Below are 23,974 nucleotides of genomic sequence, written 5' to 3' on the forward strand. Positions count from 1 at the left end.
GCTGAGTTGGGCCTTTTGGGCCATCGTTGCTGCCCAAACAAAACCTAGAATCGTCACTGAACACAACCCAGTTCCACTTTGTAATAGTCCAATACTGTCATTCACAACACCACTGCAAAAGATGGAGATAATGGGTGGGTGTCAAAGGCAAACATATAATGGACACCGTGAGATAAAATGTCCTTCAGCCAAGCTACTGGATATGGTTCAGACAGGCACAGAGACCTGCAACGATGGTGCCACCTGTCTCTGGATGACAAGACAACAAAACAGTTGGAGCTGCTCATGTATGTCAGATGACCAGACAATCCACTCTACTGGTGGTCTGTTGAGGACATCCTGGGCCGGGTTGCCTTGTATGTGTGCTCTCACACATCCACTGTTGTCCCCAACCCCTCCTAACAATCTGGTCAGAACAGGCCGGGTGGCGGCAATTTGTTTATACGACCATCCAGCTTCTCACATTCCAATAATGCTCCTGCTCTCAAACTCTGTTAACTGGGCAAAGTCTCTTCGAATGCGTCAGAAAGAAAAAAATATAGTGTACTACACAATCGGAAAAAGCGGTCCACTACATGCTAGTAGCCTCCGAGAGCCTTTTTACAGATCATGGGTGGAACCACCATTCATCTAATCATGCCACAACTTTAATCATTTGCATATTCGCCTGAGATGTAACTGTATGCTGAGTTTTACAGCAAAGTGATTTCTTCTAGGTGCTTGATTTTTATTTTTACAAAGTATTTGCATTGCTAGGAGGCAAAATCTCTTCACAGCTACTACATACTATGAATACTAGAACAGCAGGACAATAGAGGCTGGAACACATCTATGGCGAGTTGGCGAGACGCCATTTATACAGTCACTCACTACGGCTCTTAATAGTTTTACATTCCTGTCTTCAGTGATGTCTATTTAAAAGTTATGAGGAAGCAACATCTTACACAGCTGTCTTTGCATTACTTTTATGGCCCGAGACTAAAGTTACGTTTCCCTTGTAATTATCAGTTGTAGCAGTGCACCAGATCTCCGGTACCACAGGCTTAAAATACAAACAAGTAAGTTGGCCAGGACTGGTAGTTGATGTGGTTTCTAACAAAAGTCCTTCGTGGAGGTAGTAGTGAAGCTTACGGTGAATTTTCAGGTTTTACCAAAGTACATAGATTTGTAAAAAAATACAGAAGTGTAATCCATTAAAAAAAAAACTCCAAAAGCATCCAGCGCTATTCAGATATGATTCACTAAAATCAGATTCCAATGTAATGTCCTACTGAATAAAACACTGAAGCCCCGGGGATGAATAGACATTGCCACCCAATTAGATCAGAATGGGAAGGCTGGAGGGGCTTTGTGTGCGCCTGATAATAGCAAGCCTCTGCCCCAGAGATCCGGCCCAACAAAGGCCTGTGTGAAACAAGCTTTGAAGACACAATAACATTCCTCTGCTGAGTTTCAAGCCCCGCGGGCTCAGCAGTGCCAAAAACAGCCACTCGCTCTTCCGTATTGAAGCACATTCCTAACCAGAAGTTCAAAGGCCTGCAAGATAACATGCTGCACCTTCTCCTGGAAGATTAACCTGTTCGGAACAGCATTCATCCCTCTAGTGTACCAAATATCACAGCCAACTGGACTTAATGGGTTCGGAAGTTACAGAACATCAGAAACTATCTATACTCGAATACTAAAAAAAAGTGTATCATGGACATTAACAACCACAAATCACATTCCAGAAAATTACTTGAGGCAGGCACCCAAAAATCACGTTGAGAAGTGGTCCTCAAAAGGGGGTGGTTTTGTCGAAGTAGATGACCAAGTCAAAAGTAGAAGAGGTGGTCTTTCGAAGTTTCATCATATATACAAGCCAAACCTGCAAACTAAAGACCCCTTTCTTCCAATGATATCATTGCAAAGTCAGCTGTAGCCATCCTGTCATCATGAGACAAATATATCTCGCTTGACCATGATGATCTTGCCTACAGTGACAGAACTAGGGGCCACGTGTTAGTCGCCCTTTGGCTGGCTGAGAGCTTAAACAGTGCTGACTGCAAAGACCCAGTTAACAACTCCAAAGTGCAATAAAAGGAGACATGGATTCAAACATACAGAAAATACAAAACATAGGCTTATGTAATGTTCCATGAGACAATGCTCTGATGGGTGGAGGTACCTCATTAGGAGATAAAATGCTATATTGTGAGGCATAAAGACATATTTGCTAACTGCAATATATGTGGAGGAACATATAATCCCCAAATTATGTTGCACTTATGATTTAAAAAAAAAAAAAATGATAAGAGGCGAGGAGCATAACCAAACAGCTTTTTTCCTTAGGTTATAGAGTATCAGAAAAGTACACACTGGAGCTAATTTACTAATACTGTCTAAAAAGTTAGACGGTGCAAACAGACTAGACAGTCTTGGGCCGCTCTCACACATGCGTTCACAAAACACCGCGTTTCGAACACGTTACAACATTTGACAGCGTCTTTTAACGCACTCTACCATTGTGATGTGTGGTGAGGTGCATTAAAAAGCACTAAAGCACAAGAAAATATAGAGAAGTTAGTGCTTGAAAAATCAAACGCAGGACTGCAAAGCTGCATTGAAATCAATGGAGGCGTCGTACCGCCTGTTTGAAGCTCTGTGCTAATCATGGCAAGAAATGGGCTGTGTGAGAGCAGCCCTAAAAGTGTGCCCGATTAATCACTGAATGTTGTCTACTGTGTATTTAGACCACCTATTAGTTGGCTTAGTTTACCCCAAAATTTGAGGCAATTTGGTGCAATTTAGGCGATCAGTCTTTTACAGGCAACTTAAAAAACTGTTTGAAAGTCTAAAAACATACAATAAACATGGCACAAGCATGTAAAACAGTTTTCTGGCATAATTTGCACCAGAAAACTGTTGTATTTTAAATAGTAAATAACCCCCACGTTATTAAATGGACAACATTCACATTTTTGCTAACAAAATTGGATTCCACAGAATACTTGGCCACTCTAAGGGCTTTGTGTTATACCCAGTAATGTAATGCTCAAGGTAAATGGGATGCCTAATGTATGTTTGTGATACATTTTCCCATTCATGAGAAAAAGAACCTCTCATAAAAAGGTAGCCCATATACCTTAAATCATTCTTGGCCATTTGTCCAACTCCCTATGCCCCCCTACTCTTCCTGTGTACATACAACCGTTGACTAGGCCAAGCATGCGCTCTCAATAGGGAGAGGTCAATAAATCACTGCCAAACACCTCTAGCGGGGGCTTACGTCCCATGAGAACAAAAGGTGGCTTTACATGGGCCAACTAACAGCTGAAAAAATAAAGAAAAATCGTTCAAATGAAGAATTTTCAGTAATAGTTGTCCCGTGTAAACATAAGACCCAATAGGATAACGGGCGAGAAATCAGTCCGTATCACAAGTTGCTTTGTTTCAATTCATAGACAGAGCAACTAGTTAACGATTTCTCACGCAGTTTAAACAGGTGGTCATTCGGGTTAACAGTGAAGGGTGGTGGGTGGCCTTAAGAGATCTCCGATGCACTCCGCCTCTATTAACTGAATGACTATTACTCTTGTACGAAAGCACAAGTGCGATGTTCGTTGGTATAACTGTTGGCTGCTTCTGTGCCCGATAGTCCTCCCATGTAAAGCCACCCACAAGACTGGCCAGGCATGTTGACACCTCAATACATATTAGATGGTTAGCTCGTTGGCCGGTCCCTCCAAAATTAGAGGCTCTATTGTGAAAGACCATCTACAGCTATTCTGGACAAGAACCTCGGCCTGAGGGTGTATGCCCTAGGCAAGGATACGCCGTACAAGGGAATTTGAAATGTGGTTGGTAAAGCTTCTTGAGTATCTGGAGATGAGAAGTTCCAGAAGAAAAAAGTGGTCTGGGTTGCTATTAAGGCTTACGGCTCAATTCTAAAATTTGCTTTTCTGAAAGAGGGAACAAATCGCTGTGGATGTTCTGTTTGAAGATGCACGTCTGCAGACGCCAAGTACAGACCTTAAGTGATCTTCCCAGCAGATTAATTATTAAGAGATTAAATCTTTTCATATCTGTGGCAGTAGGTACCGCTGCTGTCTGCCTGACAAACTCTTTGTAGCAATGAGGGATTTTCTCCGGCATTTCAGACATTGTGCTAATTAGGTAACTGCAGGTGGGATGCAAATCTGCAGCTGGCTGTCAGCGTTGGGAAGCGCTGATAAAACCAGTGAAGCCTGGCACACGTGTAGCAAGAACAGACAAGCACAACCACCCAGCAAATCTGAGGTGTTGACTTGTAAAGGCTTCGTTCCAATGTACAGTATTTGGTGGCTTGCACAACTGGACATGGCCTGATAAGTGTCTCCGAGGAGTCTTTGGCACCTTTTTTTATTCTCAGCTTGACAGTTGAATCCAGTAGGGAATGGAAAGCGATTAGGTACTCAGAAATACTCAATACAAGGTTCTCTGATATGTAGGAAAATGTAATTGTAGGTTTATTCTTTTTTTTTTTTCATGGAAAAACTGGAGGGTTCAAATTGTGTAGGGTGCCAGTAAAAGGAGGTTGTAGGAAAATGGATGTGCATACATGGCAAATGCAAATTAGGAAAAGAAAGAAGCAATTGTGAACTATTAATGCAAAGCAGAGAAAAAAAATTGCCCGCATTTTCCATCATAAAATCCTAATCTGCAATAGAACACGGATTTTCATCATAACAAAACATGGTCGAGAAAAATAACACAAAAAGAGAACATCTCCAAGCTACTTTAAGGATAAATCTCTAAAGACATCTTCTGAGTTAGTGACCTAGATCTGTCACGTTTCATCAGAAAATTGCACGTCAATACATCTCCAAGCTACCCGGCAAGTAAAGTAAACAAATGAAACGCTCATTCCCATCTCACAAGAAATTAGAGATTTATGTAGCGGAGGGCAGTTTCTAGAGACAGGACTTTAAACGAAACAATTTGCATTCTGCTCCCTTTTTAATGCGCTAGAACTTGGATTTTAAAAGGACAATTTACTGAAAATACAGAGCCGAGGGACGGTGCACGTATCACATGGTACAATTTGTTCCGAAAAACATCTATGCAACCAAACAGCACATGCCTTTCTTCTCTACGCATCTAATGCTCCTGCGAGAAATTAATTGGCAATACGTAGCTACAAAAAGAGAAAATCTCAACAGGTGGAAACCAACTACTTGTGCAGTTTCATCAATTCCGGACAAGACCACCACTGTGAACCACACCAAAGCTTATCGCCGACTAGGCACTCTCCATCCAATGGGCATGGAGAGGTAACACTTCCAACTTGCGCAGTCTCTATACAATCACTAAAGACCAATTCTATTACCCCTTTCCAATCCACCGTCTGACGACATTCTAAATGAAGGCTGTACAGCTCCGATGTTGGAAGACTCTTGTCGGGAGCCTCTTCAGCATGTCCCATACCACAGTACTGGCTCTAGCCAGCAGACGGCGCCATTGTAGAATGGCAGAAAGAGAAAGCCCCCTTGGAAAACCTGAATCTAAAATTAGATTGCAAATGGTTAAGAACCCAAAAATCTACTACCCTAATAGCTTTACAGGGTCAACGAGCCCAAAATGAATTCTGAGACCTCATTCACATAGCGCAAATACACTCCATATTACACGTCTTCAAGCAATACTGAGTGAATAGAATCCATTGAGTTCAATGGGTTTATACTCGTGTGTATTCTTCACATGATTTTTGGTCGTGTGAAAAAAAAAATGCAGCACATCCTATTTTGGTCTGTATTACAGCCCAAAATAGCTCATTGAAGTCCATGGGAATGCGTAAATACTTAGTCAGTATGCATGAGCCTTTGCACATATAATCAATTGGCCCTGCTTTTGTTTGCGCATGAAAATACGCAGTGATTATACAGAGAAAAACAAGTGCAGCCAGAGCCACATACACACAGAATACGCAGTGTTTTGGTCCATGAATATTCTGGGACCAAAATCTGCATACTCCCATGCAAATGAGCCTTTAGATTGCAGAAAGGCTCCTCTTTTGTTTTCAATCTCATGGCGAGCAAAATGGCTGTAACCACATTGTTGGTGGTGGTTACTGGTTGAGTAATGATCATCTGGTGCAAGCAGGTAATTGTTGTCTTCCAACAACTAGCCATCAACTTGGCTGAGACTCAATGAATGCAGATTGGCTCACGCCTTTTTTTAACATTTTGCCCTCTCACTTAAAGCTCATTAGTTCCCAAAAATATACAAATATGTGCAAGTGATCTTCAACTGAACAGTCCCTGCTGGTCTTCAAAAGAACACCTGTCGCTACGGTCTCTGGATGGTTTTGGTCCTACTCAGTGGCTCTACCTTGTTTTCACTCGAAGACTGCTCAGTGGACTGGGCAACCAATAAAACGTGTATTGGAAGGCGTGAAGTTTTTAAACCAAAGACCAAATACACCAAAGAACCTCACACAAAGACCATACACCAAAGAACCTCACACCCCTAACTACTTGAACGGTATTTCGGCCGCCATAAATAATCCCAAAAAATCGTTCAGTGATCGAAAACGGATCAACAGGTGAAGAACAACTGCTGTGTGTAAAAACACACAGACATCCATATGTTTTAGAAATTATTTCGAGCGACTATTCAGACAATCATTGCCCCATGTACATCCACCCTAAGCAGATCTTCGCTGTGAGATACCATTAGATAGGCCAGTTGCTTATTGGAGGTTCAACTCCTGGTACCTCTGCTGATCAGCTAAATAGAGGGAATCCCGCATGCCGGTGAGCGCTATGTCCGTTTCCATGTCTGCTATGGCAGATTGCCATATATGTGGGTATGGCTTTGCATAGGCCTGAGCAGTAGTGAGCTTGCTAAAGTGTCATAGCTCCTTCCTACAGTTGATCAACAAGGTTGCTGGAAATTGAACCCCCACCAAATAATTATTGATGGTATCCCTAGCATGGGCCATCAATAATAAAGTTCTGAAAAGCACCTTAAAAGTTTCTTCTTTCATACGTATACATCGGGGATTACCAACATATTACAGGCAAACGTTTCAAAAGCAACTAGAATCCCAGTTGATCTTCTACCAAGACGTAAATGGTATTGCCTCCATTCCACTGACTCAATCCCAATTCACAAACTGAGCAAAATACTCTCTCTCGTGTGGTGAAGAACTTAATCATTTTCAAAAGACCTTAACAACACTTTACCAGGGAGGGAATAGCCTGCCCAAGGCAGAAGATTACCTATAAGCCTATAAGACAGAGCATTAGACCCATCACAACAGAGCATCAGGGGACTGGAGCGAGGCATTATCCTTTCACACATCAAATCCTGCCATTACCCACTCAAAATAATCAACTATGTTGCCGAAGGTTAATGGAGATGCCCACCTTTTCACATGTGAAAAGAGGTCTAGAAGAGGACAGATTCCAAGTGCCAACTGTGCAGCAGATTGCTCACTTTCGCCAAAGGTCACTTCCTGCACCGTTTTCAGGCCTCCAACAGCATGAGCTGCATTACAAGCTGGCTCATGGGGTCAAGTTACAGAAGGTTCCCATGGGAAAGGGACTGGAATATTTGTTGGAAGTGTAAAATGCTATTTAATGGGAATCTAGCATCAGAGTTTCATATGGTTTCAATTTTTTTTTTTATAATTAAAAGGGTTATCCAGTATTAGAAAAAAAATAACAGCTTTCTCCCCCAAAACAGCATCACACATTACAGGTTGTATGTAGTACTGCAGCTCATCCCCATACAGCTGGTGGTAGAGGACACAATCTATCATTTACAATAGGCAATGGTCACACCTCTTCTCCTCTTCCTCCCTGCACAGTGACCTCTGCACAGATCTTCGAGCATGCCCACTGTCATAGAATTCAATGAGTCATCTCTACACATCAGTTTCCTATGACCCATATGGTTGCTATAAAGCCTATCTCTGAGCTACTGTTAAAGAGCTTGTCCAGTTGTAAACTATGGATGACTTATCTGCAGGATAGGCCATTAAAGACAGACAGGGGGAGCTGCCATAAGGAATCCTTGCCGATCAGCTATTTGCCAGAAGATTGTGCTCATGTTTTGAGCTGATTTCTGCAGGAAGCAGACAGCTCCATTCCCATTGCAGTTGCCAAGTTTGTTACTAAGGACCAAGTTCCCAATGAAATAAACGGGTGTAATACAAAGCCTCGCCACCGCAGTGGGAACGGAGCTGTCTGTTTCCTATAGAAATCAGTTCAGTGCGTGAACACATTGGTCCGGCAGACAGCTGATGGGCAGTGGTCCCTGGTGGCACACTCTCATCAATCTGTTGTGGATAGGCCATAAGTATTGCATTTAAAGGGGTTGTCTCGCGCCAAAACGTTTGTTTTTTTTCCCATAGGCCCCCCGTTCGGCGCAGGACAACCCCAATGGATGTGTTAAAAAAAAAAAAAAAATACATATTACTTACCCGAATTCCCGCTCTGCGACGTCTTCCTTCTTCCTACTTCTTCCTTCACCCACCCACGATGCACCGCGAGTCCTTTTCCCATGGTGCACCGTGGGCTCTGTGCGGTCCATTACCGATTCCAGCCTCCTGATTGGCTGGAATCAGCACACATGACGGGGCGGAGCTACGATGACCAGCTCTCCGGCACAAGCGGCCCCATTCACCAGGAAGAAGACCGCACAGCGCAAGCGCGTCTAAAAACGCCAGAAGACAGCGAAATTAGACGGATCCATGGCGACGGGGACGCTAGCAACGGAGTAGGTAAGTGAATAACTTCTGTATGGCTCATATTTAATGCACGATGTATATTACAAAGTGCATTAATATGGCCATACAGAAGTGCATAACCCCACTTGCTGCCGCGAGACAACCCCTTTAACAGAGTAGCAGCTCAGGCAACATGACTGCCCACCATAACAGTACAGAAATGAGAACTAAAAAAAAATAATAATTCAAATCAGAGGATAAAACAAAATGTGCTTCATTATCTGATGTCAGTTAGTAAAAAATATCCATGGTATATATATATATATCTATTAAAGGTTATAATTCTTAATCATCATAACACAGCTAGAAAAAGATCAAACAAGTAAGTTTAGAGGCAGGATTTTACATTCCACCTCTCTGAACTAAGAGCTGTTTGATGTAGGAAACACCATATCGATTAGAGAGGAGAAAGCACTTGTCTAGACCCCCCTGGTCTTCCCATCTCATCCTGACATCTCTACATGCACCGCCGGATTTCCCTCTAATAATGAGGAAACACATCCGCCACAGTGGCAACACAAAATTTATCTTGACACACTTACTAAAACCTCCAGAGCATGCAGATACTTTTCCAAAATGTCACCTACAAGTACGTCTATTTGAAGCAGAGATTTGGATGTCCCTCTATTTTTACTTTGCAGTTACTGAGCTGCCGAAATGTCAGGCTAATACATAATGTACAGACTAGGAGGGAAAGCAAAAGGCAGATGTCCCCAATATAAAAAAAAAAAAAAGCATTCATGATTTGGGGAAGGTATACGATCAGCTACACAGTATGATAATCGTATGCTGCATTCGGCTAGGCACACACCAGCTGTAACCGAATTGCACCCGATAGACTGCAAAGTTGGGCAGCGATCAGATCCCACCAATGGAAATTTCTGCTGATGGATAGCAGTAGTGCAAAACGCATTGACTTCTATGGGCAATGAACAAGACTTAAATTTGTATGATCAGCTTGGGTTGTGCATTCCCCCAAACACCCAGAACTATACACGCTCTGTTCTGCAGCTGTATAGAAGGGCGGGCAGTCCTTCAGGCACTTCTGGAAATGTGGTGCTGATAAGTAATCTTTGGGACGTTTTTTACTGATATTGGTGTAATTTCTTTCAATATTTTTTTCCAGCCATAATGTAGGACCAGTGAGGACCTAGCCTACTTTTAAATACGCCACTTGGGGGTCACCTGTCAATGTAACGGCACATCCATTAGTTGTTTAGCTTCTGAGAAGAGTATTTTCCCCCCATAATAGCATGGAGTTAATCCATTCATCATTCTAGACAGCAGAAAGGCATTAATAATTCAGAGGATACACACAGTCTGGCACAACCTATAAAGGGCTACGTAGTAATGAAGCTTTACTAGATAAACAGTAGCAAACTGAGTTTCCAGTGAGGATTGCATTCCTCAATGACCTCAGCGGCCATATTACTTTTCAAACCTGAGAAAGGATTCATTCCGAATCTGAAATGCGTTGTTTTATTAATGTAATACAGATAAAAGAGTTTCACACTCGTTGACTCCTCCGTGACGGCGCCGATCAGAGATTTATTTTGCTTCCTCGCACTATATTCCTTTTTACAACGTGCATTGTGTAACAATGTTTAGAGGTAGAAGTGAAGCCGTATTGGATATGAGCAGCACTATGCTTGAGGTAAAAGCCACATACAGAATCCATGGACTCTGTGGGGCAAAAACCTGGATAACCAGTGTTGGCGCTACACAAACGGAAATGTGTACTTTTTCCCCTTTTAGGTACGTTCATACTGGGTGAAAACAGTGCGGAATTTTCACTGCAAATTCCGCTACATTTTTGCATAAAAACCCGCATCAAAAAACGCATGAGTCACTGGTCAGACGATTCCAGTAACGCATCACCTGACCAGCGGTTCGGCCCTCACTGATGGGGGGCGCTAAGAGTACCATGTATTCTGAGGTGAGGGGGAGCAATTAATCAATGAGAATCAGCTGCGGATACGCAGCCGATTCCTGGTCAAAATCCACACCTACGGGGCAGATTTTGACGCAGGTTATTATGCAGAAATGCTGCGTAATTTGCACTGGAAAATTTTGCAGTGGACATTCTGAAGCATTTCTGCCCAGTGTAAAAATAGCCGGAAAACCTCCTTTTAAGGGTATTTTATTGATGACATACCCTCTGGATAGGTCCTGAATAGTTGATCGGCTTGGGTCTGCCGCTCAGGGGCCCACTTTCACCAGTAAAACATGGTACGGATCAGAAACAAATCATTCTGACCCCTGAGTAGTGGCTGACGATGATAATTGCAGGCTGTGGTTCATTTAAAATCAATGGGATATTGGCTTGCAATTACCAGTGATGGACACTACACAGCGGTTGGCGCTGTCTGCTTTCACTCTATAGTTTGCTGGTGACAGAGACACCCAAACAGTCACTCGGAGTTCCGCATGGTGGATTCCAAAGATCAACTATTGATGGCTAATCCCGAAGATAAGTCATCAATAGAAACAGCTCAGAAATCCCCTTTAACATGTTCATGCCATCTATACAACTGTGCCACTTACCGCAGGGCCTGGATTGTACATGATTTATAGTCTGAAAATGATAGATATATACACAAACACAATATATTAATAATGGGGGAAAAAAGGGCAAGACGGGGAATTTGACCCTAACCTATTGGCAAGAGAAGGCCCTATCTAAGGCCACCTGTCAACGGCGGAATATCGATAACAATATTCCACCGTGGGAGGGGGTAGCACTAAAAAGGTCTCTGCAATGAGCTTATATTAATTGCTATGATTTTGTGCTCGTGTGCAGTAGGCTGCGCTTTTCATAGTTGTCTTATTGAAAGCGTGTCATGCAAGCTCCGCAATGACACCTCGCCCATGGACAGCCAGCCTAAAAGTGGAGCATTCTCCCTGATGAGGATGACCCTATGTCAACAACCTGTATCGATCCTAACTCAACCTAGTTGGAAGTAGGGCTATTGGTAGCTGCAATGAATATCAATATGTGCAGAGTCCACGTTATACAAGTACACTACGAATCACATGCATGTTCAATGCAAAATATAACAATAGTCAGAAGATTTATATTACAACACCCCAGATAGCGAAAACGCCAGTGAACAAGGACAGGACAGGAGCCGCTGACTTCACCAGAAACACCTTCCAACCAGAAGCATAACCAGAATCCTCAGTGAGGAGGAGCTGGAATGTGTACAGGCAAACACTGATTGGCCAGCTGGGACACACCTCCCAGCCGACCAATCAGTCCACACACAGCAGAGAAGTGCTCATGTAGACATGCAATGCCAGAATGATACTGAACATCTGCTGGCATGTGGATCACATGGGATGGAAAGCCCTGACAAGTCCTTAAAAAAAAAAGGAAGGAAGGCTCCAACCTTTGGGACGCTCATTGATTCTGAGAAAGAAGAGGGCACAGTGCTGAATCAGACCCTCTTCACAGACTTTTCCTGAAAAGTGCTGCCTAAGCTACCCATGGGCATGGGAAACTGCAACACAGCCCCATGGGAATACCCCTTTAAAACAGGATGAAGTTCATAGTGTTGAGTTTAAAGGGTTTTGGACACCTCGAGTAATGATATCAGACAAGCCACTTTTATATGTGGAACATGAAAAGAAACAATCCTTTTAGGCATTGCACTGCATGAAGTTATTAAATAAAACAAAACAACATATCAATGACATCTACTGAAAAAAAAAAAATCTGCAGAAGCTGTGAACGAATTCATAGCACTGTTGCTTTAACAGTATCACAGAGGACTGGGAATGGAATGGCATTCCTGTGGTTTAATTAAGTAAAAAAATATTCTAGTAGATTGGCCTGAACATGGGAAACTGATATACCATTCTCAGCAGTCAATCACTTCTTTAGCCTTTTGCTGGTTTGGAAAGAGAAAAGAGTCTGGCCTGTGAACAGAGGCTCAAAAAGAGGATTGCAAACTACACAAAACAAGAAGAAAAAACAGCATGTGACAGGTTTAGATCAATCCAACATTCACCAGAAGTGGAGAATGTTCAACAGATCAGCATCTTTGCAGCCACTTCCATGTCAAAAACTGAACAAATATATCGGCTATATTATAGAATAGATTCTACTGCAATACATCCCATCACATGGCAACAAAACGCAACTAAATCAGCCACAAGCAGCAAACAATCTTGAACATATGGGTTTGGTTATGGCAACCAAACGCCACGACCTGGCCGGGGACATCAATAGTAAGCTGCAGGTCTCAGAGAAACCTCATTAAAACCCTCTTTTGTGTGAATTCACATAGCTGATTTGCTGCAGATCTGCAGTGGATTTAACTCTTTCAGTTGAAGTCCAATTAAAAGGGGTGAAATCTGCTGCAGATCTGTTCCCTAAAATCTTATTTGGTTTAGTACACCACAACTAAACATTCTTCTGGGGAGTAAAGACACATTGAAACTAGAAATAAGGGCTAATTCACAGTTCTGTTTTATCCATGCAGGTCCAGCTTTGTAACAGGCTGTACATGGATCCACTGACTTCAATGGGCCTTTTAAGACACGTGAAAGACTGCCTGTTCACTGTGAATGGAGGCGGGCGGACTTGCCAGAAGAGATCTCTGGTCCGCTCCGCCTCTATTCACTAGCAATGATCGTTCCGATGTAAAAGCACAGAAATGATCGCTAGGACGACTTGTCAGGCACATGTGCTCGACAGATTGTCACGTCTAAAAGCTCCATAAACCATAAGGGCATCTTTATATTGGACAACTATCGGGCGCTTAAGCACTGGAAAGCCATCCGAATGACTATCACCTATGCGCTTTCATAGAAGAGCAAAAGTCGGTCAGTAAATGACGGCCAAGCGTGCCAGAGATCTCTTCTGACTGCCCGCCTTCATTCACTCCAAACACGCAATCATTCATTGAATGCCTCCTGTTTACACTGAGTGACAAGTTGCTCGCTAGTCACTTCGTTTGAGAAAGCTGAAACTAAGAGCTTACAGAGCAATTTCTCGCTCAGTGCCCTGTTGGTGGCTGTGTGTACAAGGGACAACTAATCGCTGAAAATCACCATAAGAAGTACCTTTAGTTGTCCGTAATGACCAACTTCCACTATTTCATTTAAATACCGTCTGGATATCTCACATCTGCTGGCTCTTGACAGATATCTGCGGAGCACGAGATCAGATCAACTGTTCTTTCCCTACAATTGTGTTCAGGAGCTTTGATCCATGACCCTTCCATTTATCAAAAGCTTGTTTACAAACCCTATATTGTTACAAGGTAATCTACAAAAACATACAGCGGCAATACCATATATAATTTATAAACTGCTCTGGAGACAGAGGAATAAAAAAAATAAAAATCTTGTAAGAAAATGTAAGATGTTGTATGGAAAAGTATGCCAACACTGGGCGGAGGAGTTCTAGCAAAGTTTATATTTACAACCTGAATGACTTACATTTAAAAAAGGGACCTGTCACTGGGTCCATGCAGCTGGAACCACTGGCAGCATGAGCCCGGAATTATGCCCCTTGCTTCAGTGTATGTGCCATTTGGATATGCTGTGGTGTTCCAGAAAAAAAAAAAAAAACTAAAAAAGACTACTTTGAATTGTAACTCGGAATGGAGCACCGAGTCAAAGAGACGAGCCATGTTGACTTCTGCCCGCCTGCAGCATGTTAACTGACAGTTCTCTCCTTTTGTGCATAAAAACAGAGCTTGTCAGTTAACATGCTGCAGGTGGGGGAAACGTCAGCGGTGCCCACCTCTCTTAACTCAGAGCTCCGTTCCGAGTCTTAACTTCAAAGTATGTTTATTCTGAAATACTGCAATTTTTAGAATGACCTAGATAAAGGGCGCAATGGGCATACCTGTCCTAGGTTCATGCCACCTCTGGGTCGGGCAGCATGAACTCGGTGACAAGTTCCCTTAAAAGGGGCATTCTGAACCTTTACTTAATGACTTACAGGATCCCCACCTATGTGGAGAATGGAAGTACCCCATCTGACAAGGAAGCCTGCAGCAGCCACTTCCAGGCAGAAAAGGGCTGGACAAGTAGCCATACATTAGTCCAGCTCTCTCTATTGACTTCTATGGGACCTATAGAAATAGCCAAGCTAACACAAAGCAAGCTACTACACAGATATTCTGAAAGAGTTGAGGTCCTGGTACTGTACACCCCCAGTTAATTAGCTGTTATATTACAATGATAAAACGCTCAGACAAGGGTCTATATGGGCCCTTTTACATGGCAAGATAAATTGGAACGAGCACGCAAACCAGCGGCGACGTAGCCATCATATACCATTCGGTTGGTATTCGGTTTACAATGAAAAATTTTGTGGTTTCAATCATTTATTCGAATATAACCAGGTTTCTAGTCAACCCTTCAGCCACAACTTTCTATTTGGGAAATCGTACAATGCCGGTTTACTCAACGAACACCAGTCCATATATAATACACTGCTCCACTTCATGAACTGTTAACTTCACCGATTCTAAATTATTAAGACGGACTCTCTTCCATGACCACTTCAGTCTAAAGCTTTCATTTAAAGGGGAGAGATCAATTTCCAAAACTTAAAAGTAGCACTTACTGTCCTCCTCCAGCAACATACACCATACAACATATCAGGTCATAGTACCTTACATGACCTTACCTCATTAAGGACAGTTATTTCCACTAATGTCACAGAGAACATTATTTTATATTGCATTAGATGTGTTTACCCAATAGAGATTTGCAATGGGATACTTCCAAGAACAATTTGCCAAGATAAGTTATCAATAGTTATAAAAGGCATTTCACAAGTGATAAATATTGACATATTAAACAGCAAGTCCAAACTCTAACAGCGTTGTTTGCTGGATCGCAATTTTCAAAGCCAGGTCCAAACCAATACGACCTGAACGCCATGCTTTGTGAACACAAACACGACACGGAGGACATTGAGATGACAAACACGTCACCTTTATGCCTAACTCGTGACATTTAAATCTAAAATCCTTATATAAAAAAAATACAACATAGCGAAAAGAAAAAAAAAAAAGCCATCTAAAAAACAGAAACAAGAGTTAAAAAGCTGTTCAGAATGGTTTGCTGATCCAGGACTTCAGCTCAGACCTTGCACCAGTAAACAGCAATTCCCTCCATATCAGACACAAAAAGCAGACAGGGTGTCTCCTACGTGCACGCTGTAAAAGCACACACCTGCCGGCAGCTGCAGCACATGCAGCCATGCAGGCCGCTTGGGTTTTGTTTCACAATATCCGAGGTGGAAAGCGAAGGGCTTACTAATGGGAACAAAAGGTAACATTGAATAGGGAAGTGAAAGAGTTAAGAAAGGGAACTCTATAACCACAGTTTTTGTGGAATTCTGCAAAAAAAGAAAAAAAAGATCACATTGAGAAGCCACAATAAGATGCACGTGGAAACAGATGTGGAGGGTTGTATATCTAACTGGGGGCGGGTAACTCTTTGTTATCAGCTAAATTCAGTGGAGCCAAAAGTGCTTACAAGGGGTGAAGTTAGTAATGGCAAATGATGACTGCTCAAGACAATGTACAAAAACAAGGAGCACACTGTGAGCTGGTTCAGGAGGAGGAAGAGTAAACAACTTGACACACAGAGGACCATGCTGCTGCCAAGTGGTTATGGCGAAGCTTGGGGGTTAAGCGGATGTGTGCTAATAAGAAGGAAGAGAGGGCGGGATGGAAGCAATGAGCCCATGAAATGACAGATTCCCACGCTCTAATTTGTTCATTCATGAAGATCTGCTGGTCCACTAAAGAAATGTGTAGGACTACATCATCATCATCTTCATCATCATCATGCCATTACCTTACATGTGTCTTCAATGACACTTTCAGAAAATACTCCAGTCACACTCACTGTGGAAATCCAGAGCAGCAAACATGTAGCACACACACACACTTGGAAGATACAAAGTAGCAGATTCCAGGATGGTACAATATATATGTCCATGAACTTTATGAGGTCTTGATTGAGTATTTCCATGAACAAAAAGTAGAGAGAGTTTTGCATTAACCAAAAGCTGATATTCTAATCATACACTGTAAAGAGCCGCAATTAATTACAGTGGATAATTGACTACTGGAGAGAATAAAACAATCACATTAAGAACGGAATTTCCTCTAATTGGGTTTTCACCATGCAATTAAACTCATAAGAGAAAAAGGATATGATTTCATGCTAAACCCATTAGGATTTCATTTTTAATAAACTCCAGGAGCATCAATAAGCAAAAAATCTTAAGGGACATTCTGAAGTGCATGAAAGAGCAGTCTGGGCTTTATATTATCAAATGTGCACAATACAGCCAAGTAATGACAGTGTAAATCCAGAGCATATCAAAAAGGGGAGATGCTAATATTTCAGGATTGACTTCTCGCACATGTATGGTGGTCTCCCTCAGACAAAGACATGAAACAAAGGAGGCACTGAAGGCGCTACTGACTGCTTCTTACTACATCAACCCTTTAGCACATGGCACAGCACTGACATTTACAATCTCCCAACAGAAATTCATTCTGTTACCCTCCAGATGCCAAAGCTATGAGTGTTACATGCCACCCAAAAGGCAAACAAGATTCCTGACCTCTAGACACGAGCTGCCTCAGAAAACGCAAGGCAACTCCGCAGTGCTGCACAAAACAAAACACGTGGCTTCAGTATAGTAACTTTCTCCAGCATCACACATTGTTACCAGTTGTCTCACTGGCAATCCGCATTGTAGAAGGAAAGACAAAATGCAACAATGAAGTTACAAATTTAGTGTTGTTACATATTATATATACAAACACATATTATATATACAAACACACATTCTGTATGTAAACCCTGAACAAAGGCAGGGTTAAGGGAAAAAAAATGAACTCATTTTCGAGGCATGAGGTACAGGGGACTTGGCAAATAAGAGAAAGCACTTCATGCTGGAACTGGACAATTGTGCCCCACCTTTATTGACCTCTATCACATGTACAGTGGTGAAGCTTGCATAACCTGTCCCATTACTGATCAGTTTACAAAGTTGTACCTGCAAGAAGGACACAAACAAAAACAGCAAACACAAGATTGTGCAACATTTCACAAGATTTTTAACCCTTGTGCGGTACCAGTTTCAAAGTGCAGAACTGCAACAAAAAAGGCTGGGGTCAAATAGACCCCATGGGACCACGTTGAGGGTTAAAATCTATTAGCAAGAGAAAAAAATAATCTGCTTTATTGCAGGACCTCAAATATAACCCATATAAAACTAGATAATATAAAATGGAGTACATTCGGTCACCCCAAAACATGCCCTCACTACCACTTCACTGCTACTTCCGACACATGGTAAGGTCTGGACAATCGGCTTGAGAGTATTACATAATGACCTGCAATGCATATACCCAATAATCTTCCAAAATGTTGGATAGTTTTACAAGGATTACTTTTGTAACCTACCTTCTGTCTCTGCCTGGCTCCTGCGGTCATCCAACTTGTGAAAGGTGATGCTAGCATAAGCACTCAGATCATCAGAGGGGTGAGTGATCCCAGTCTGATGGGGGTTACAATGTTCCAGGCCACTCAAATCTTTAACTAGATCCAAATCAATGTAGTTGAGGCCATTATGATGGTGATCTGAAGGTTGCTGTGGCTCTCTCCTAACAGTATCTCCAGGCCTGAGCCAGACATTCTCAAATGAAGCAGAACTGTGTCTCTTTACATCATCTCCAGAAACAGGTCCAGCACTGACTCGAGCTGTGGTAGGGGTAGAAGAAAAGGTCTCCGAGCTGTGTCGTCTCCTACCTTGCGGGTCACCTGCCCTGACAACTTTGGCACTCTGGTTGCGATTTGGGCTTAGGCTAACACGGGTAAATGCACTGGGGCCAGAGCTCTGGCCCAGGAGAGAGCAGGTGGTTTCTGCTAGGCTTGTATTACCAGATGGTGGGGGAGCAGGTAGGTTACCAGGGACCCCACCAATTGACATTTCTGCATAATTACTGGTGCAAGATGGAGAAATTGTTTTAGGAGTGGTCCTGGCAGGTGGTAATTGACTATAGTCTGAACAAAGGGTACCAAGTTGCATGCTCATATAGTCCCGTTGAACAAGCTTTCCTCGAACAGGTGGACGACTACTACATGTGTCTGTTGAACACATGGTACTGACAGGTTTACATGAGGTGTAAGCATTTTTTGCCCTCCAGTGCTTGAGGTCCATGTTCATGTATTCAGATAAGTTCTCTCTCTGAGGAACCACTCTACTCTGCACATAAGATGGTGAATGTACAGAAGAGATTAATCCCCCAGGGAATATCTTTTCATTGAACTCTATGTTCACATACTCCCCAGGGCTCTTTGGCTCTGGAGGTAAAGCAGGTTCCCGAGCCCTAGGCAACGTGCTAGCCTTACTACTACTCTCTAAAGACAACCGCGTGGGCCTGCTCAATCTGCTGCTCCTTCCTTGGAGACAAAGTTCACTTTTCCGATTCTGTTGGGTTTCTTGTCCCCCAAGACTATCACTACTTGTGGAAGAAGAGGAGGATTCCTCAGTGTATAAAGGATGACCTGAGTTTACAGAGGTGCGTGAATGGCCATCATCATTCTTCCTGTGAACATGCTTGAAGGATCTTGGCAAAGAAAAGTAAGAATAGACAGGTTTGGATGGCTCTTCAACAGAATTCAGATAGCAATCAGGAGGCGTGCTGGTAGTCGAACCACTAGCTGGTGACATATTTATATAGTCGCTGCAAGCCAGTTTACCATCATTGCTCTCTATGGACAGTTTTGGGTTGGCACCATTCGTCCAAATTTTGCTATAGTTACAGCTATCTGGAGAGCAGCTGCCACTGGGAGACATCATCATATAGCCATTGGAGTCCACTTGAGTATGTCGTCTTGGATTAATAATCTGTTGTGGTGCTGACACACTTTTCGGACTCATGGGCATGTAGTCACCATTCTTAGTAGGCACAGGAGCAACACCTGGTGACATTGGCATATAACCATCATCACTGTGATTTGGTCTGTTATTTTCCAGGTGGAGATCTAGGCACTCTTCTGGATATGAGTAAGTGGGCACAAAAGCAGAGTGCCTAAATGATGAGAGGCGCAAAGGATAAGAAGGCATCATCTCAGTGTATTCCTCTATTGATGACTGTGAAGGGGTCTTCTGATGGGAAACTGTGGGTGGGGAAGTACCTGAGGAATGAGTCCTCTTTCTGAATACTTTGTCAAGGTCGGAGATCTCCTCGCACCTACTTAACTGGTACCTCTGCTGTGTGCTTCTCTGGATTAGATTGTTGTTTTTGCCCATGCTGATGTAGTTGTTTAAGTCTTCTTCTCGAGCTGGAGGGGTGTGCCCTAAAGAATCTGGTGTCACACTTCGGAAGGAGCTTCTAAAATCACACGGACTGGATCCATACTCATCAGAAGAAATAAAACCACCATCACTAGGGGAACCTGAAACTGAGGCACTGGATCTTCGAGGGCACAAGCAGTCAGACGTAGAGCCATGTCCACTAGTGCTGCTAGAGGATAAACTTACAGGACTCGTAGCAGAGGGCGAGCAACGACTTGTTGGCATGGGAATGGAGCGACTATGGTTAAGAGGTGGGTGAAGTCGAGAGCTTCCCCTATGCCGATGTGACTGGGCCCTGCTGGCACTGGGGCTAACTGGACTGCCATCCATTGAAGCAGGCCTTGACATTGTACCTTCTCCATCGCTTGAAGCTCGAACCCTGAACGAGGATGAAGATCCATGTTTACCGGTTCCTCCTGCAGGAGAGGTGGCTGTAACGCTTTCTGTGCGAGCTCTCCGGTTTAGCCCAACTTGGCTTGGAGGAGGATGGTTCAGATGATGCCTCCTGAGAGGCACAGATATAGGGTTAGAGCAATTAGAAGATGACTGACTCTTACTACGTGGTCGAAATTCATCGCTCAATGCCTTCATAGCTTCCAGGATAGTCTCGTGCATATTCTGGGCCACCACAGAGTCATCCACTTGCATCCAGAATTCACCAGCACCTGTAACTGCAGAGCGACCAACTTCAATAAAGAAGAAATTTTCCGAATGTCCACATCGGCGGATGTTCATGAGCTGCAACACTACGGCTGCAGCATCCGAATTAAGTTTAACCAAACTGATTGTTCGGTGGGTCAGGCACAAGCGGTAGATTCCAACAAGATTTTTAAGCTGCCCTAAACCCTTGGGCTTCATAATAACTTGCCAAACTTCCTTAAAGGCCAGTCCAGGGGGGTTGACTTCCCCATACACATCCTCTCCATTAACGCCATCATGTACTCCATTGGCAGCTCCTTCACTATAATGTTGATGTTGAGGAGTTTTACCCCGGTTATGCAGGTCCACTAAAGCTTGATACCATCCTTCCTGTTCTTGTTCACAGTCAGCAGCAATGGCAAAACACTCATCTTTCGTGTAGAGGGCGACTAGATGTTTGTTCTTTGAATCCGCCCTCTTGTTGATATTAAAGCAGCTTTCCAGTGGAATGGACCTTTTTGGGGCCCCAGATTTGTGCCTCCACTTTTTCTCATTCTCATAATACTCCAGACGGGCTAAGCCCGACTCGCTGGCAGCACGGAGCACGAAAAATCTTTTGTGCATGCTCTTGGGTTTCCTAAGGTAGCCTACCTTCTGGACATCAGAGAAGTTCTCTTGAGGTGGAGGATCGGTGGGGCTGGCCATGGTACCAAAAAAAAAAAAAAAAGTATAAATAATAACAGTACAAAAAAAAAAAAAAAAAGCAACACCAAAAATAATAATAAATGTAGTCCTTGTAAAATAAAGTCACTAGGCAAATTCACAGATCATTCAGCACCAATGTGGAGGGTTGGAAAAGAGCCGCAGTACCGTGCAAGCACTTTGCAGAGTTGTATTTCCCTTGGATCAAGAAATCCAGCGAGTAGTAGTAGATCCCAGCAGCAGTAAACCCAATGTAATCCTGTGCAGGGAGCCTCGTCCACACCCGGGGAGCTGCATGGTGGGCAGCATGCGTCTCTTGCAGGGTTCAAGTTTGCCTGGATGCAAGCAAGCACTACTACTGCGGTATCTGTGCAATCACTGTGAACTCGGCTTAATCCTCCCAGCGGGCTGCAGCAGCGACCAGACACCCTCCAATGTCACTGCTGGGAGGGGATCGCTGTCTGTGTGTGTCCCCATTCAGTCCCACTGCGTTGCAGAAAGTGGCATCTGATGGGAAGAGGAGGGCAGGTAGCCCCACTCCCACCCCCGCCTGATCTCCAACCCCGGCTGCCAACTGGAGACTTGTCTTCCACCCTCCTCTCCTGGGGTGCTCCGTCCGCAGCGATAGATAAGTGCTCGGGGGAGAACTAGGTGCAGGAGTTGCTGGAGTTTCTGCCAGGCTTCTCTCTCCCCCCACCTCTCCTTGCGAAATAAACCAAAACAAGCTGTGTCTGTGTCTGAGTTCCCGGGAGCGCAGCCCCGCCCCCCTCTCACAGCTCCCTCCGCCTCCGTCTCCCTCACAGCAACACGTGACCTCCAGCAGCAGCAGAAGCACCACACACATGTACACATGTACACACAGCAGCAGAAGCACCACACACATGTACACATGTACACACAGCAGCAGCAGCAGCAGCGCACACAATCACAAACACTCAGGCACACACAGCAGCAACAGCACCATTCACACACATATGCAGGTATATACACACGCATGTACACATGTACACACAGCAGCAGCAGCAGCGCACACAATCACAAACACTCAGGCACACACAGCAGCAACAGCACCATTCACACACATATGCAGGTATATACACACGCATGTACACACAGCAGCAGCAGCAGCGCACACAATCACAAACACTCAGGCACACACAGCAGCAACAGCACCATTCACACACATATGCAGGTATATACACACGCATGTACACACAGCAGCAGCAGCAGCGCACACAATCACAAACACTCAGGCACACACAGCAGCAACAGCACCATTCACACACATATGCAGGTATATACACGCACACTGACACACAAACATATATATATACACACAGACACTCACAAGACTTTATTACAGTCAGTCATAAAACAGATACATTGTACTGCAGCACAGCTTGCACTCATACCTACATACACACTATGTAGTGTGTGACCCCCATGGCAGGCACTGATCCCCCACCGTGCATCACACAGAGCACCACTGACCCATTACAATAGATCTACATTCCTACACACAACCATCAACAAGCAAACAGCCCAGTGGGATGGGGGTGGGAGAGATGGGGGCTGGGAGGGGAGACACCAGGTTTTATGGAAGGACACAAACACCAAGGAGAGAGGGGAAAGGTGAGGGGAGTCAGTCCTCCTCTTCGTCATTATGGAGTAGTCTCTGAGTAGGCTGTGGACCAGCCTGAATGGACATCCTCTCCCAGTTGATGACGAGTCATTTCCTTGCAAACCATAGGGCCACTTTCACACAGGTGTCAAAATCGTGCAATTTTACCGCGATGCAACAGTGCTACAAATCGCATGTAAGTAGAGCCCATGCTTTCCAATGGGTTCTTTCACATGAGCTATGTTTTGTAGGCTGCTATATAGCGAGAATACAAAATCGCTGCACGCTGTATACAGTCTTGATTTGCGCGGTTTTGTAGCCCATGTTTGACTTTGGTGCTTTCCTATGTGGTGCATCACATTGCATGAAAACGTGGTTTTTATGCAGTGCGCTGCAGCTTTTACAGTAGGAAATCCTACTGGTTCCCCTAAAATAAACCCTACCTGCGTTAAAACAAAAAATTGAATGGCTGTGATTGGTTTATCGAGTGCTGCAGCGATTGGCTGAGCCGCTGCACTCGAGAACCAATCAGAGCTAGCGCTTCCTGCAGGTGGAATTTTTGAACCATAAAAGATCGCTTGCTGTTAACCGGGTTTGTAAACCCTGTCTCCAGCAAGCAAGTGCTCTGATTGGTTCTCGAGCACCGTGGCTCGATCAATTCCTGTGGCGCTCGATGGACCAATCACAGCCATCTTGGGTGGCTGCAGGTTTCTCGTATTCTGGGCCAGATGTCAGCTTCTGATTGTTCCGTCTCCTCTTCTTCTGTGGAAGGGGGGGGGGGGGGCTCAGCAGCTGCAACTGCCTTCTTCTTTGTGGGGTCAGCACAGGGACTGTCCTTTTTCTTTCTTTTCCTCTGATGAGTACCTGCAGAGGCAAAAGGGGGAAAATCCTCCTGGGAGAGGACTAGAGC

General features: G+C 43.8%; 1 protein-coding gene across 1 annotated transcript in view; it reads right to left on the reverse strand.

The window, feature by feature from the left end:
- The window catches only part of IRS1 (insulin receptor substrate 1), a 48,042-nt gene extending 25,889 nt beyond the window's left edge, over nt 1-22,153 (reverse strand). Inside the window, exon 1 of the mRNA XM_066599606.1 lies at nt 18,206-22,153. Within this exon, the coding sequence (XP_066455703.1) occupies nt 18,206-21,446 (3,241 nt within the window). The 5' untranslated portion in view covers nt 21,447-22,153. The remainder of the gene's footprint in view (nt 1-18,205) is intronic.
- Between the last annotated feature and the right edge of the window lie 1,821 nt (nt 22,154-23,974).

Source organism: Eleutherodactylus coqui, chromosome 1 (assembly GCF_035609145.1).
Source record: "Eleutherodactylus coqui strain aEleCoq1 chromosome 1, aEleCoq1.hap1, whole genome shotgun sequence".
NCBI lineage: Eukaryota > Metazoa > Chordata > Amphibia > Anura > Eleutherodactylidae > Eleutherodactylus > Eleutherodactylus coqui.